Source organism: Triturus cristatus, chromosome 7 (assembly GCF_964204655.1).
Source record: "Triturus cristatus chromosome 7, aTriCri1.1, whole genome shotgun sequence".
NCBI lineage: Eukaryota > Metazoa > Chordata > Amphibia > Caudata > Salamandridae > Triturus > Triturus cristatus.
Window position 1 is genome coordinate 1,281,937,738 of NC_140590.1, and position 15,008 is coordinate 1,281,952,745.

A 15,008-nucleotide genomic window follows, 5' to 3' on the forward strand; every position below is an offset into this window, starting at 1 on the left:
CTCAGCTTGCAAAAGCCTTAATGCCATTACGCACTGCCTCACCCCCAGTTGCTTTCAAATTGGGAGAATCCAGGATTTCCTATGCTGTACATAAGCTGGGCAAAAGAAGACAAGCATTTGCAATGGAATAGGTCTCGCATTACTGAATGTTTGCGCTATTGGCGTTGCAAATAATAATGTATTTTTTTTGTTTTATTTTGTTAAATATCCAAGCAGTAGAATAAGCAAGAAAATAAAATCCACAAAGCAAAAAAAGGGTTCAGTGCCACAGGCTGTTACTTGGTTTCTCTATGGTATTGTAAATGGACCTCTATTAGCTACATAAGGTACTGCACCCTTACTTTTGCTACTGCTTGGATATTTTTACCCCCAAAAAATAATCCAACAAACATTATTATTGGCAACGCCCATAGCTCAACCTTTCAGTAAGACCCGTTGCATTGCAAACGCTTGTTTGGAAGGTGGACTGTGCTCTGGCTTTACTGCAATTGGTAATTCCAGGTGCAGTAAAATACACTGATTTTTAATTCCCGAGGTTTTGTCTAGAATGGATATACTACTCAACTTGTGCTCAAGCTCCTTGTAGTTTAAGTCGAAGGAAGAAATTGCCAGAAAAGGAAAATACTTTGTGTGAAAAGGAGAATATTGAATTATCAGACATAATAATAATTTATTTTTATGTAGCGCTGCATACCGTACTTTGACTACTTCATGGCATTGTAAATAGCAAGAATTGCTGCAGTTTGATTAAGTTGTACTCAATCAGCAGACCTTCAGATGGATAGAAGGTTGATTCTATTTGGCTAAGATTCAAACTTCAGATCACTGTATGATTACACGGTCAACTCACAGTTATATCCTTTTGGTCATAAGAAAATGTACCTTAAGAAAAAGCTTTTGTATAACATGTAAGCATATGGGATGTGCACAAGGGGTTGTGAGGTGGGCAGTGTGCACACAGGATCATCACTTCCGAGGTGACACACGTGTATACGTGGGGTGGGGAAGCCTAGAGACAGTGCCTTTAAATATGAGACCATCGAAACAAAGCATAAAGAAAAAACTGTCTCAATGGCAGGATGAACCTCTGGAGAGGAGTGGCAGTTTTTGCTGAGACTCGCACCAGTGAACCTAATGTTTTTCTTTATTACACTGTTGTTATGAAATTAATTTTCATTTAATATTACCACAACAGCTTCAGTCACCCATACCACTAGCAGAGAACCAAGCATCACCCCAACACCATAGTCAATCTAATCCAGATGTTGCTGTATGGCTGAATGACAACCCAACCTTGTCCAACCACATTCTCACTAGAACAACCACCTCAAAGGTTTTTGCCATCAGCCTGGTCTCAAAGAGAACTATTGCTTCGCCAGACATCTAAGCACAAGTTTGCATGCAGAACATTCTCGCAGTCAATTTAAAATACCCTCAAGCAAGATGCTAAGGATGACTCTATATTTATGGCCAGATCATCTGTTTTTCTCTCAAACATATTTGACAGATTTATATCAAGCAGCTGGGATAATCCCAACCAAACACTAAGCAACCACCACAACAAAAGTAGAATGCACACTGGACATAGAGATCTTTTTGGCATGTGTGCACCACAACATTAGTGACACCCTCAACAAATCAGCTACCTCAAATTGAAAATAATTGTAAAACTGGGCTGAAATTGTCCACTAAGAGATTTACTGAAACAGTGGTCCAACTCAATGTGAATGTCAATGGCACAAGTCACCATCTGAGGTGTATGGAGTATGCTGCAAGACACACAAGGATGGCTACAACAATGCTAGGGTAAGGCCTTCATCTCAGGCGCATGGACGAAGCCCTAAATCTGACAACATAAATCTTTATCCTCTATCTGGAAATGACCAGCCCAGAAGACATAGCTGCTGCCCCTCAAAATGAATAACAACAGCACAGAGAGGACCTTCTAATGTGTTTTGAGTCCAAACATTTGAGCCTCTGACTTGCTTTACCATGGACTGTCAATGCACCACACCAACCGACTCCACCTGAGAAAACCATCCCTCTTCAAGAGATCTGTGGGAGTATTTAACAACGTTAAGTTTCCCATGAAAGGCAAACGCCTCCTACTCATGTGAAACGCCTGACAGAAAGGCTTGGAGACTGTTTTTGACACATGCCATGACCTTTGAGCTACTTACATACACCTTCAATTTAGCTGTATCACTCTGCAAACACATGACTGTGGAAGAAAATCAAGAATTTTATCTTGGGGCTGATGGTGACCGTCAGGTGTTGTGTTTTGGGCAAGTGATTTATGTTCTTATTTTGTGTGAATGCTTTGTTTGGAGCCATTCAGGTGGAAATGTCGTGGGTGTCAATTAATGGGATTGTTTGTTCTTTACGGTTTTCTTGACTACACCAGGGCCATTTATACTCTTTTGGTTCTACGAATGGCTGGACTTGCATGTGTGCCAGTTCAGCAGCTGCCTCTTTAGCAAAGCCTCATATGTTGATGAAATGCAGTTTTGGCGGGCCACATGTGCACATTTAGTCATGTCCCTTAGGCAAAGTACCCACTCAAAGCTGTTAATTCCATTACGTGCCACATATTTTGCTATTTACAGCATTTATGCTTGAACATGCTCCTTTCACAAATGGGTATATGTGATACTTGCATATTTTAAACTTAGCTGAAAAGTATTGTTCTTTAAAGAGGAGCATCTACAACTCTTTCCTAAATAGAATCATGGTTGATCGAGATCCTGCGTACATAGGCCAAGAAAAAATAGTATTGTGTTTTATTCAGAGATTTTGTTTAATGTTTGGTTCATGTGCAGGTGCTATGATCTTCTGTTAGCTCATTGTTTGGTCTCGCCTGAGGCAGCGCACATGCCCTGTCTTTCGAGAACTATTGTATTTTAAACAGACCTTAAGAGGGCTTACAGCTCACCCATCACTTACCATTGGTTGGCATTCTCACTTCTTTTGTCTTTCTTGGTCAGTGATAGCTGGGCTGCTTTCATTTAGCTGGCCAGTCTTGCTCCAGATTTATTCAGATTACACACACATTCCTTTTTTTAAATTCGACACCCACACTTCGAGCTGGCACATATCACTCCACAATGCCACTCAATGCCACTTTCTCTACTATGTGCCCCTCCATTCTACACCACTTTGCTCTCTGCCACTCTATGTCACTCCACTGTACAACATTCTATTCCACTCTGCGCCATTCCATTCTACACCACTCCACTCTACGCCCTCCACTGTACACCACTCCGCTCTATGACACTCTACTCCACTCTACACCACTTTACTCTATGACTTTTTACTCCACTCTACCCACTTCAGTTTGACACTCCACTCTACTTCACACTATGCCACTCCTCTCTATGCCACTCCACGCTTCTTTACTCCACTATACGCCACCCCACTCAATGACACTCTATTCCATTCTACTTCGCTCTACTCCATTCCACTCTGCAACAGTCTTCACACTACTACACTTTACGCCATACCACGCCACTATACGCCACTCCACTCTACAACTTCCACTCCACTCTGACACTCTACGACACTCTTTCCATTCTGCTCCGTGACACTCTACTAACACTCTACTCCACTCTGCAACATTCTACCCATTCTACAACACACCACTCTATGCCACTCCACTCCACTCTGACATCCTACTGTGTGACACTCTACTCTACTCCACACCACGCCACGCCACTCTACTACACTCAATACCCCTCTACACCACTCCACTATAGAACACTCTACTCCACTCTACAAGCCTCTACTTCATGTCACTTAATGCCACTCCATTCTATGGCACTCCACTCTATGACACTCTAAGCCACTATATGCCACTCCATTCTCTGACAATCTATGCTGCTCGACTCTATAACACACTACTGCCCAATTTGCCACTCCACGGCACTCTAATCTACTCCACTCCACTCTACTCCACTCTACATCACTCCACTCTACACCACTCCAATATATGACACTCTACTCCACTCTACTCCAGTCTATGCTCCTTCACTCTCCACCTCTCCACTACACTCTATGTCAAACTACTCCATACTATTCCACTCCAAGATACTCTATGAAACTGTATTCTACACCACTCTGCTCTATGCCACTCCTCTCTACGACATTCTGCTCCACTCCACTCTATCTCACGTTATGCCACTCCATTCTACGCCACTTTACTTTATGATGCTCCACTCTACAACACTCTATCCCACTCTACGCCACTCCATTTTATGACACTCTACCCCACTCTATGCCACTCCACTGCTGCTCCACTCTATAACACTTTTCTTCAGTCTTTGCTACTCCACTCTGTGTCACTCCACTCTCCTCTATGCCACTAACTTTTAACCATGCTGAACAGCAGCCATGCTGGTGTACAACATGGCTACAACACATTGACAAAGCCAATAGGTCTTGCATAGGCAAGACCTATTGGCTTTGCCATTTGTATTGGCTGTAGCATACTACTTCTTTTGTTCCTCATGTTGTTCCTTGTGTGTTTCTCTTATCAGTGTCCAGTGGCCCAAGTACTGTTTTCATCTGCTTTGGTGGAACTGATTTTAAGCATGTCAGCACCCCTGCTGTCACTACAAGATCTACATCCTTGCTTTGAAGCTTCAGCGCTGCCCAAGTGCCATGAGCTCAGTACAATGTGCTGGTCTCAATGGAGACCTTGTGATCCCAGTTCTACATGCTTTGTGGGAAGCCAACGCTCCGATCCCAAAGCTCCCCTTTGATTGAAAACATTGCAACTTGTGAAGCATTTGAAGGTATTTGCTCGACTGAGGACTCTGGAGCAGTGAGCTTTGCCCCTCGCAGCTGTGTGCCTGGCTTGTTATTTTTTTATCTTGCCGCTACTCTTAGGAGATGTACCTTTGAAGGAGGAGCCGACACATTTCACTCGATTCTCCCTGCAGTCCTATTTGCCATCTTGTGATTCACTTTCTGGAGAAACTTGTGAACTCACAGGCCACGTTGCACTTGTTTACCACAGGTGGCCTCTGTAGGAGAGTAGGGTCTGCTTTCTATGTTCACCCCCACTTTTTGCTTTTGCTTTACTGGTTTTTGACTTAGATGTGGCTGTGGGCCTGCTAATCAGACCCACAGCCCTGCTGTTCTCTCTCTAAATTAATACTATGTACTTTAGATGCATAACCCAATTGGATAGGATCACCTTATTGGCCCCTGTACAGTGTACCTTAGGTACCCAGGGCATAGGTGTACCCTAGGCCTACCAGGGGCTGCAGCATGTATTATGCCACCCCTGGCCTGGCCTTCCATTATGACACAACTGGCTGATCACTCAGCTGGGGCAAGGTTGTGTAATCACTCCTTGCTTAGGTGTAGTATTCCTATACCTACCTTATATATAGACACATGTGTACCTATCAGCCACTCCTATGGCAGGCCTTAACAATCCTGGAGGCAGAGTGCTTGGTAACATGTGAGATGGTGCTCTAGCATGAGCTGAGCCTGTCTGCAGCTTTCGGAACCATGTCCTTATAGCTGTTCTATCATATAGCCTACCATATACTCTTAAAGTGCCTTATAATCTTAAACGGTTATGGTAACTATGGTTTGGCTTTATCAAAACATGTCGTGTAAGGTGTCTAACACTTTGGAATAATACCCCCATCCCATTTCTGGGGATGAGGATATTACCCCTCCCTTCTAGAGGGATAAGACATGTTGAAACCTACTTACCCGGTTAAAGTTAACCAGAGCCCCAGCATCACAAAATGGATGCTGCTGCCACGACACAAGTCTGACCTCCTGCTGCTGGGAGTGATCCCGGCACGGGAGGCTTAGACAATAGGTTTCCTGCCTTGGGAGGTGCGAGCACCACCCCAGACAGGCCTTAGTGTATTGGGGCAGGGAGGGATGAAAGAAACGAGACACTGCCTGGGGCACACAAGGTGTCCCATGCATAGTCCAGTTCAAACCGGTGCTGGGGCACTCCAGCCCCAGTCCTGGCGCGAAACTGGACAAAGGGAAGGGGGTGTAACCACCCCCCTCCCAGGTCCCACCCATAAGGCGTGGCCTAGCAGGCAACCCAGCCCCCCAGATTAGTATAAGTGTGGTAGCTGGGCCCCAGGAGATTAGATTATCCTGAACCTGCAACTTGAACAGAAACTCTGGACCTTCGACATTCGACAAAAGAAGAAGACTGAAGAATCTCCCTTGTGGCCAAGGAGTGGTCACCCTGTGCAAACAGGCACCATCAAGAGACTTACCCTTTGCTTTGCTGAAGTTCTATGAGGGACCGACTGCAGAGCCCGACCAGAGCCTTGACTTCCAGACTTCTCCGACCCTGATCCACAGCCGAGCAGAGATCCGTGGAGGTGACGAGAGACGTGGGACCGGCTACCTGGGAAAAGTGGCGAGTATCTTCCAGCGCAGCTTCTGAGGCACCCTCGAAGTTGTGCACCGGGGATTGAGAAGCCCCAACCCCAAGCACCATCTGCACCGAAGATCAGCCCCCCACACTCCACAAGTCCTGCGTGGGGCCCTTCTGCATTTTCCTGCTTGACGCGTCTGTCCGGTTACTTGCCCGTTGGCTAGTAACCTCTGTGACGACACACCTTTAACTTTCCACTGCTGGTTTGGCTCCTCCAGACTGGCTCCTGCTCCTCTGCCAAAGAGAAGCACCCCAGACCTTCCTGGTCTGCACCAGAAGCAAGTCCTCCATTCTTCGTGGGTTCCGCTTGCCAAGGCTTGGTGGGTCCTAGTTCGACTTCGACGCCGCCGACGGCAAGAGCCTTCGTGGGACAGCTCGCCTCCTGGTCCTGGTTGTCCTCGACGTCTCCTGGTACCCGTGGCTGCTGCGACAAGCTTCACCCCTTCACCTGCAATCTCCCGACATCGCCTGGTTCCTTCCTGGTTCCATGTGGTCACTGGTTAGTGACCCAGACTCTGTCCCTTCTGCTTGCAGGTATCCTTCCTTCTCGATCCCAGCCTTGGGATCCACCGGACACTCTTCACTGACTGCCTGTCAGCATCTTTCCTTCAGGCATCCATAGGAGTCGACGACGAAACCCGACGCAACTTCACACCTATGCACCCGCAGCCCGTGGGCTAGGTAACTTGGGTACTCCGGTGCTCATCAGGGTATTGACTATCCTAATGTCTAGTTCTCAAGTCTCGACTTCCTAGTTACTCCAGAAGTGTCCTAAATCTTAATAATTCTAAACTGTACTATTTCTATCGATTATACGCATTACGCGTGAGTGTTTCCACTCTGCACCTGAATCCCGTGGGCCTCCCACTTCCTAACCTTTGGTAGTGTAGTGTAGCCCCAGCGATTCCCTAGGCCTAGGCCTATCCTATTTCCGTGACAGTGGTCCTTATACCACTTACTTAGTATATGGTTTGCGTGGCCCCTATGGCCTAACTGTATTACTTACCTGTGTGACTTAATGTATGCTTGAATAAGACTGTGTTGTACTTACCTCGAATCTCATAAAGAGTGCTGAGGGTTTGACTAGAATAAATACACTTTATTTTATATATATATCTGTTGTGGTGTCCTTTCATTTGGTATTCAAGGGGTTACATATGGTATAACAGCTGGCTTCACATGCCATTCAGAGTTTAGCCTAAGACTGCTCTTGTCCATGCTACCACTAGGATAGCTGGTCTATAAGGTTGACTTAACAACCAATCACCATAAGGGTTGTTTGGACTGATATAAGGTGTACACTAGAACTAGTGACATCATACATCAGGCCAACTTCTCACAGCCTCTGTTTACCACACACAGGGCTCTTTACCATCAGAAGGGCTCTGTACTTCTTTAACCACATTCCAACACCACAGACAGGACCTTTTTAGCTCAGTTGTCTTACCACGCAATGTTTTTTTCTCTTTGCTTATTTAGGAGAGGAATGTGTGAATCTTTCCATCTTTCCATAATCATGGTGGCTCACAGGGAGCTTGGTGCTTTGTTTGAGAGTCTAGCGGACTGGTTCCTGCATTTTCTGATCCAGGAGTGTGGGTCTTTGTTTGGAACAGGGCTCTTGTAGAAAAAAATCAAAGTGTACAAGATGAGTTTGGCACTGTGTTTTGGAGGCGGTTGTGGGAATCCGTCTCTCCTTGGTCCCTATGAGGTAAATGTAGGGCAACCAACCAGATCGCATCGCTTACAAAACGTTACACTGCAATGAGTTCAGAATCGTTCATATCTCAAAGAGATTGCAGCTTCTTAGAGTTGCGAGCCTGGAAAAATACAGTCCATAGTTGTTGGTTTTTAACTATCAATTTAGAAAGGACTGGCATGATTCACATAGATGCTCTTTACTCTGAACTCTTTCAGTTTATCCTCTATGCTTCCATTCTCGACCCTTTGATCCGACTCAGTCATCTTTTTGATGTTTTGATGCACCTTTTTATCTTAATGTCATTTCAATGGTGTTTTGCGGCACTCGCTATTCTCTCCAATCTAGCTGTTTATATTTTTTGACGTGCCAGGCTGCTCTTTCTCTCTGTGCCAAATCACTTGTCTCTGTCACTGTTGTGTTTGTCACGACACTGATATCTTACTGATACTTGAGTAGTTTCGCTCCCCATTGGCACACCTCTATTCTCTCTCTTTCTCTTCTACTTGCTCTTTCATTGTTATTTCACTGCACTTTCTCTTCGTGCCAGTCTACTGTTCTGTATCTCTTTCTTTCAACTCCACTATTCCCTGACCCCTTGAAGCTTTTTCACTGTCATCTATATGTACTCTATTAATTGTCACTCCTCTCATCATATTCTCATATATTTCTTTTCTTCTTGCCTCTTTGCTATTGGTAACTATCTCTACTTTGTGGACACTTTTCTGCCATTTAGTTTCCCCCAAAGCATTATTTGCTCCTAATCCTACCTGTTATCACTAAACTTTATAACTTTATATCATAAACGCCCACTGCCATCTGCAATTCCACTCTCTCCTGCCATGGCCCTCAGCACCCCTGTCTCTCTCCCCTTTATCTTTCACTTCTCTAACTCATGTTGCTCTTAGTCTCTCCTCTCTACTTCCCACCTCTCTCTTACACACATCTTCCCTGCTCCATCTCTCATCTATGCATCACCTGCAAAGCCTTCAACCACATGCCTTTCTCTTGTTAAGCACAGTAAATTGTATGCTAGCCTGCTCTCTGCCTGTTATTTCCATTAGGCTATTGAAGTTTTATTATTATCATATTGCCTTTTTTCAAGTGCCTTAAATCTTTGTAGGTGTCTCTTTTTTGTAGACTATTTGCTGGTTTATTGAAAGATCGTCTAAAGCGCTGAGAACGTTATAACTCTGTCAATGTATCTTGACCTGCTGCAGGTTGTATATGAATGACTTTTTACGGGCCACATTCCGATCTGTATATATTCTTCCAACTATTTCAACTGTTCACAGTTCACTAGCATAATTCATTTCAATTCCGACGTTAGGCAAAACAAAGGCACATGCACAACTCTACACAGGTTCCTCAATCCCTAAACGCAGATCCCCCCAGAGTCCTAGAACTGAGGAAATACGGTTCTGTCAATGTATCGCTATCTAACCAGCAATTCTCCATGCTGTTCCAGCCCCAGAGATGGGCACCTTCCAAGAGATTCGAATCAGCCGCGCACGTGGGCAGACTGCCTTATAATCCTCCTTTATAAGATTGACATTATGAGATATCAAGCAAAAAAAATGGAATATTACATTTTTAAGTCAAAAATAAGTACATTCATTAAAAGTTATTCATTTCTTTTTTTAATAACTATACACAATTAAATACATGCATTACAATACGCAAATATATCAATAAATATGAAGTAAAGGCACAACCTCAGAAATAGCGATGAGTAAGAAAATACTACTCGTAATAATTATTTAAATGAACAAATGAATAGAAAAGACAATTAAATAAACAGAACAGTGAATTATTGGATAAATCATACGTGAGGTAAAAAGACGAGTACTCTAATAAGTAAATACATTCAATTGTAAACAAGCGAACACAAACACACAGACATGAATATATGCAGATAAAACGCCTGTGGCTATGTAATTAAATATATGTACATATAGTAGGGCATTACTGAACGTGACCGCTCGCTATACGTGGTGTCCTAATCAGCTCTCCCTTTTCTTGCAGGATGGATGTCTCGCACGCTCTCGCTGTTGATGAATATGTCACTTTCAGAGGGACCGTCATGCTCAAGAGCATGGTAGAAAACTATCCGCGAGTGGAGGAGTTCGAGGCCAGGCCGGATGACGTTCTCATCGCCACCTATCCCAAGGCAGGTGAGGTCAAGGAGAGATCGTGTCCACGTGTGGACGGTGCCACACCTTCTGTTAGACACATATCACGCATTCCCCTCTACTGGTGAGAACACCTCTTTCATAGCTTGTTAGATATATGTCACACCCGCTATCTGTTGATGAGAGGTGATACTTTAGAAGACATCTCTCTCCCAGTGTGGAGGAGCCCAAGCGTGGGAGAGATGTCACACCTTGCTATTTAGCAATTCTGCTTGAAATCAACTCTGTCCTGTTCTACGGTCTGTAGAACAGGACAGAGCGCGACGCTTTAAAGTGAGCCTAGGGAGAATCCAATCCTTAGTTTGGTTCCTTTTTAGACAGAAGCATTACTGATCCCCTGCTGTGATACTACGCGCATGTAGAACTTTCATGCACCTGCATTTTAATAACAGTCTTGACCCATAGTTGAGAGCTATGCTAATGGGTAGAAATGGCACTGCTTGAAGCCATCGGTGCCTTAAATTGGAGGGTAGTCTATGGTTAGGCTGCATTGGCTTGGTAGTTTGGTTTGCCCTGTTCCCATCATGCACTGGGACAGGTACAGACTAATTTGCATGTAGCCAGGTTCTGAGCTGGGATGGTGCAGTGAGCTAAAAAACGGTGATGGATTAAAACCAAGATCTCTTGACTTGGTAAGAGTATTCTGCATCATTCAGAAACTCTGTCCATCACCACCCCCTTTTTCCCAAATCGTTTTTATCCACACTCAGTGTGGGAGGGTATGCTCAGACGTGAGTCCCTTGCTCATTGCACCATCAGGATTCAGGCAAGCCGGGCCAACGAAGGCTGTGATGCCAGAAACCGGTCCCCGGAAGCTTGTTTCCTTCCCAGTATAAAAATTGGCTTGGTAGTTTGGTTTGCCCTGTTCCCATCATGCACTGGGACAGGTACAGACTAATTTGCATGTAGCCAGGTTCTGAGCTGGGATGGTGCAGTGAGCTAAAAAACGGTGATGGATTAAAACCATGATCTCTTGACTTGGTAAGAGTATTCTGCATCATTCAGAAACTCTGTCCATCACCACCCCCTTTTTCCCAAAACACCTTGCTATTTAGCAATTCTGCTTGAAATCAAAGTGAGCCTAGGGAGAATCCAATCCTTAGTTTGGTTCCTTTTTAGACAGAAGCATTACTGATCCCCTGCTGTGATACTACGCGCATGTAGAACTTTCATGCACCTGCATTTTAATAACAGTCTTGACCCATAGTTGAGAGCTATGCTAATGGGGAGAAATGGCGCTGCTTGAAGCCATCGGTGCCTTAAATTGGAGGGTAGTCTATGGTTAGGCTGCATTCTACTTTCTATAACTGCTGCACGTTCCTTTTGTTGTACATTTCAGGGCGCCCACAAGCATGGGGCATCTTTCTTCTCAGCGTGCGCCGGTTTCACTTAATGGTCGGGGCTCATCCAGCCATCTCCTTTCGCTGTCGGCACTGGCGCTCACCGGTGTCTGGGTCTGATGCCTCAGCTGGCATCTGGGGTGTGGCTTTCTTGAGGATTTCTGGGTCTTCGGCAGCCCTGGACCGGAGGACATACAGACACAAGACTCATGCAAGGTGGCTTTGGAGGCCTAGGAAGCCACCCTCTTCCTGAAGTCAGAACTCCACCATTGTGAAGGGCAAGCTCTGTGCGGCAGAGCTTCCATTCCTTCCACCACATAAGAAAAGCTGGGCCCTCACAGGCACACCTGCATAGCTGAAGATCTTAACTCAAGGCTTTTCGGTCCACCCTCTCAGCACCCCCATTTATCACCTTCACCTCCTTATGTCCCCTCCTTATGAGCTCCACCCGGGCTGTCACCTCTCCCGCGCGGCTGGCCCGATTGTGCACAGTCTCTTGTGCTCCCTGCTCATTTGGCCCACGGCCCCCCACACATTGCTGTAGGCAGCGGGGCCCAGACTGAAGGTCCACCCGAACCCTATAGCTCATCCCTGCTGTTACCACGAGTGCAGGTCTCACCTCAGCAACCTGTCATTTCTGGGGGTGAGAATTCCTATTGCTTCCATCATCCTTACACCTGAATCTTTAAGAGCCCCACCTGCTTCCCTTGTGCCAGCATGCCGAGAGTGGCTGGAGGAGGTGATCCTGTCGATGCCACCACCACTGACTGTTTTAGACACTGTGAGAAGTTGGCCTGGTATATGCTGTCCACTAATTAAAGTGGTCACCTTGTACCAGTCCAAACAACCCTTATTGATGATTAGGTGAAAGACAACCTTTATAGAAAGCTATCCTAGTGGTAGCTGTGGAGAGCAGCCTTCAGGCTAAGTCTCGAATGAATGTAAAGCAGCTTGTTTTACCAGATCAGAACCTTCTGAATGACCAAATGAAAGGAGACCCACACAAGAGATATATAAAATATATGTATTTATTACTAAGCACTCTCTACTAACCTCTTTATGAGATTAGAGCACAAAGCACACACTATTAAATCACTAGAACAGCAATAAATAGCACAATACACAGAGGGCTCCAGGGGGAGACCGAACCATATACTAAGAAAGTGGTATAACAACCACGACTTAACTAGGCACAGTGCCTAGAGCACGTAGAATCGCTGGGACCCCAAGGAACCACCCAAAGTAGTGACACAGGGGACCCACGGAGGACAGGCGAAGTGTGTGAACACAGGCGCGAGCTCTGTACAACCCTATGGGAAAGTCGTGGTTGGAAAATTAGAGTTTAAGGACACTTCGGGGAGGACTTCAAGCACACCCTTTGGAACATAGAAGGTTCTAAGGCCAGCACCCTTGTGAGTACCGAGGTACCCATGTTACCTATCCCAGGGGAGCCGGGTGAATAGGGGTCAAGTGGTGTCAGAAACCCTCATCGTTTTCAATGGCGTGATGCGAAGAAGTGCTGCTGCCGGGAAGATGAAAAGTGTCCGGTGGAGTCCAAGCCTGGATCTGAAGTGAGAAGAACCTGAAAGCAGAGGGCACAAAGTCTGGGTCACTTCAGGGTGACCAGGGGCACGATAGATGAATGCCCACCAATGTCGACTGCTTCAGATGAGAAGATGCGATGCTTGACTCTGCAGCCACGGGGACCAGGAGACGTCTGCGATGACCAAAGTCTGGAGGTGAGCTGTCCCACAAAGGATGTCGAGTGCTGGGGGGTCTGTGTCCGGATCGAACACCAACAAGCCTTGGCTGCAACCCACACAGGCAGAGGAAATCAGCTTCGGTGACCATGCAGTCAGATTCCACCTTCCTACATACACTCACAGCAGTCGCCCGTCTATCATGTCAGCATCTACCTTCCCCTGGAAGCCCAAAGCTCAGTCCCCTCCGAAGGCTCAGGGGATAGCACTACCATTAATACCCAAGAACGCTCCCTCCTTGTGATGGGTCTGAGTGCCAAGGTTCGGGGCTCAGTCAGGTACTGGGAGCCTGTGCGTGTTCTCCACCCAGGCTGTGCAATACAGCCTGGTGGAGAGCATGCTAATGCGCATGACTGTTTGGACAACCAAAAGGCAGCCAGCCAAATCAGCATGCACAATTAAGAGAGTGCCCACCACTCATCCCCTGCTCATGTGACAGCCCAACCACACCCGCCCCTAACAATCTGAGCCATGATGGAAAAATAAAATGATATGAGCAATGTGTTATTATCATTTTCTCTTTTCTTTTTGAACTGCTCACAGAGCAGTGGGAGGACTCTCGCCCGCCTTAGTGGAGGAGCGACCACTGGGTTTAGGCTTTGGAAGAGCTAGGGGAAATAAAGAAGGATACATACTGGTTTCTTACCTGCTGTTGGTTTTCTACCATCTTCTACTAGCTTTTTCCTCATTTACCTTTTCTACGTCTTTCTGTGGGTAGACAGTTTTTAGGTCTAGCTAGAGTGTGCAGCTGTCACTAAGCCTTATGTGATTGAAATAATAACTTTCTGGAGTACTACAGAAAGGGACTGTGGCTCTGCACAGATGTTGGCTCGCATAAGTACAGCTTTTGATTTGGCAGGAAGACTGCTTACCCTATAAGCAGCTGTGATCATTGTTTTTTTTGTTTCTCAATCACTGTGAGTAAGCCGCCTCTTTTTGAGTGAGTGAAAAGCCTCTGAATAGAGATAATATTTAGGTTACACATAATTAGATATTTCAGTGTTTTTTATTCAGTGGCAGTAACACAGAATGGAGGAGCACAGTCAGGACGAATGTATTGTGGTACTGCATTCCAAGCCTCCTTCCCTGGGTGCAGGATGAGCAATGTTGGTGCAGGTTGAGAGTGCAGAGTGAGTGGTGCACAGGTGTGCAGAGTTAGAGGTGTTTGAGAGTAGTGTGGGCAGTGTGTAATGTAAGTGTGCTGGTTGAGCAGGATGAGCTGTGTCTGAGCGCAAGGTGATTTGTGTGTTGGGTGAGCAGTGTGTGACTGCTGACAGAGGGGTCTATGATTGTTGTTTGAGTGCAGTGTGAGCAGTGTCTCTCTGCTGGGTGAGCAGTGGGTGAATGGAAGGTAAGTGATGTGTGAGTGCAAAGTGAGTAGTGCATGGGTGCAAGGTGAAAGATATGTGAGTGGTTTGTGAGAGCTGGGTGTGTGGGATGATGGTTGTCTAAGGGCAAAGTGAGTGGTGTCCGAATGCAGAGCGAGTAGTGTGAATGTAGGATGAGTGTTGTGTTTGTCTTGGATAAGCAGTGTGTGAGTGTTTAGGGTCAACGGTGTGTGTAGTGTGGTAAATAATTTAATTACCGGAACTTAATTTGATG

The 15,008-nt window shown here is 45.8% G+C and overlaps 1 protein-coding gene across 6 annotated transcripts in view; it reads left to right on the top strand.

The window, feature by feature from the left end:
• Window positions 1-15,008, top strand: part of LOC146811881 (sulfotransferase 1 family member D1-like) — a 331,172-nt gene that overhangs the window by 98,194 nt on the left and 217,970 nt on the right. For all 6 annotated transcript variants that reach the window (XR_014966793.1, XR_014966792.1, XR_014966790.1 and 3 more), the window contains exon 2: window positions 10,140-10,288. Coding sequence is in view for 2 of the 6 variants with exons in the window: in XM_085618839.1 (XP_085474965.1) it covers window positions 10,141-10,288 (148 nt within the window). In the remaining 4 variants the exon portion in view is untranslated. The remainder of the gene's footprint in view (window positions 1-10,139; window positions 10,289-15,008) is intronic.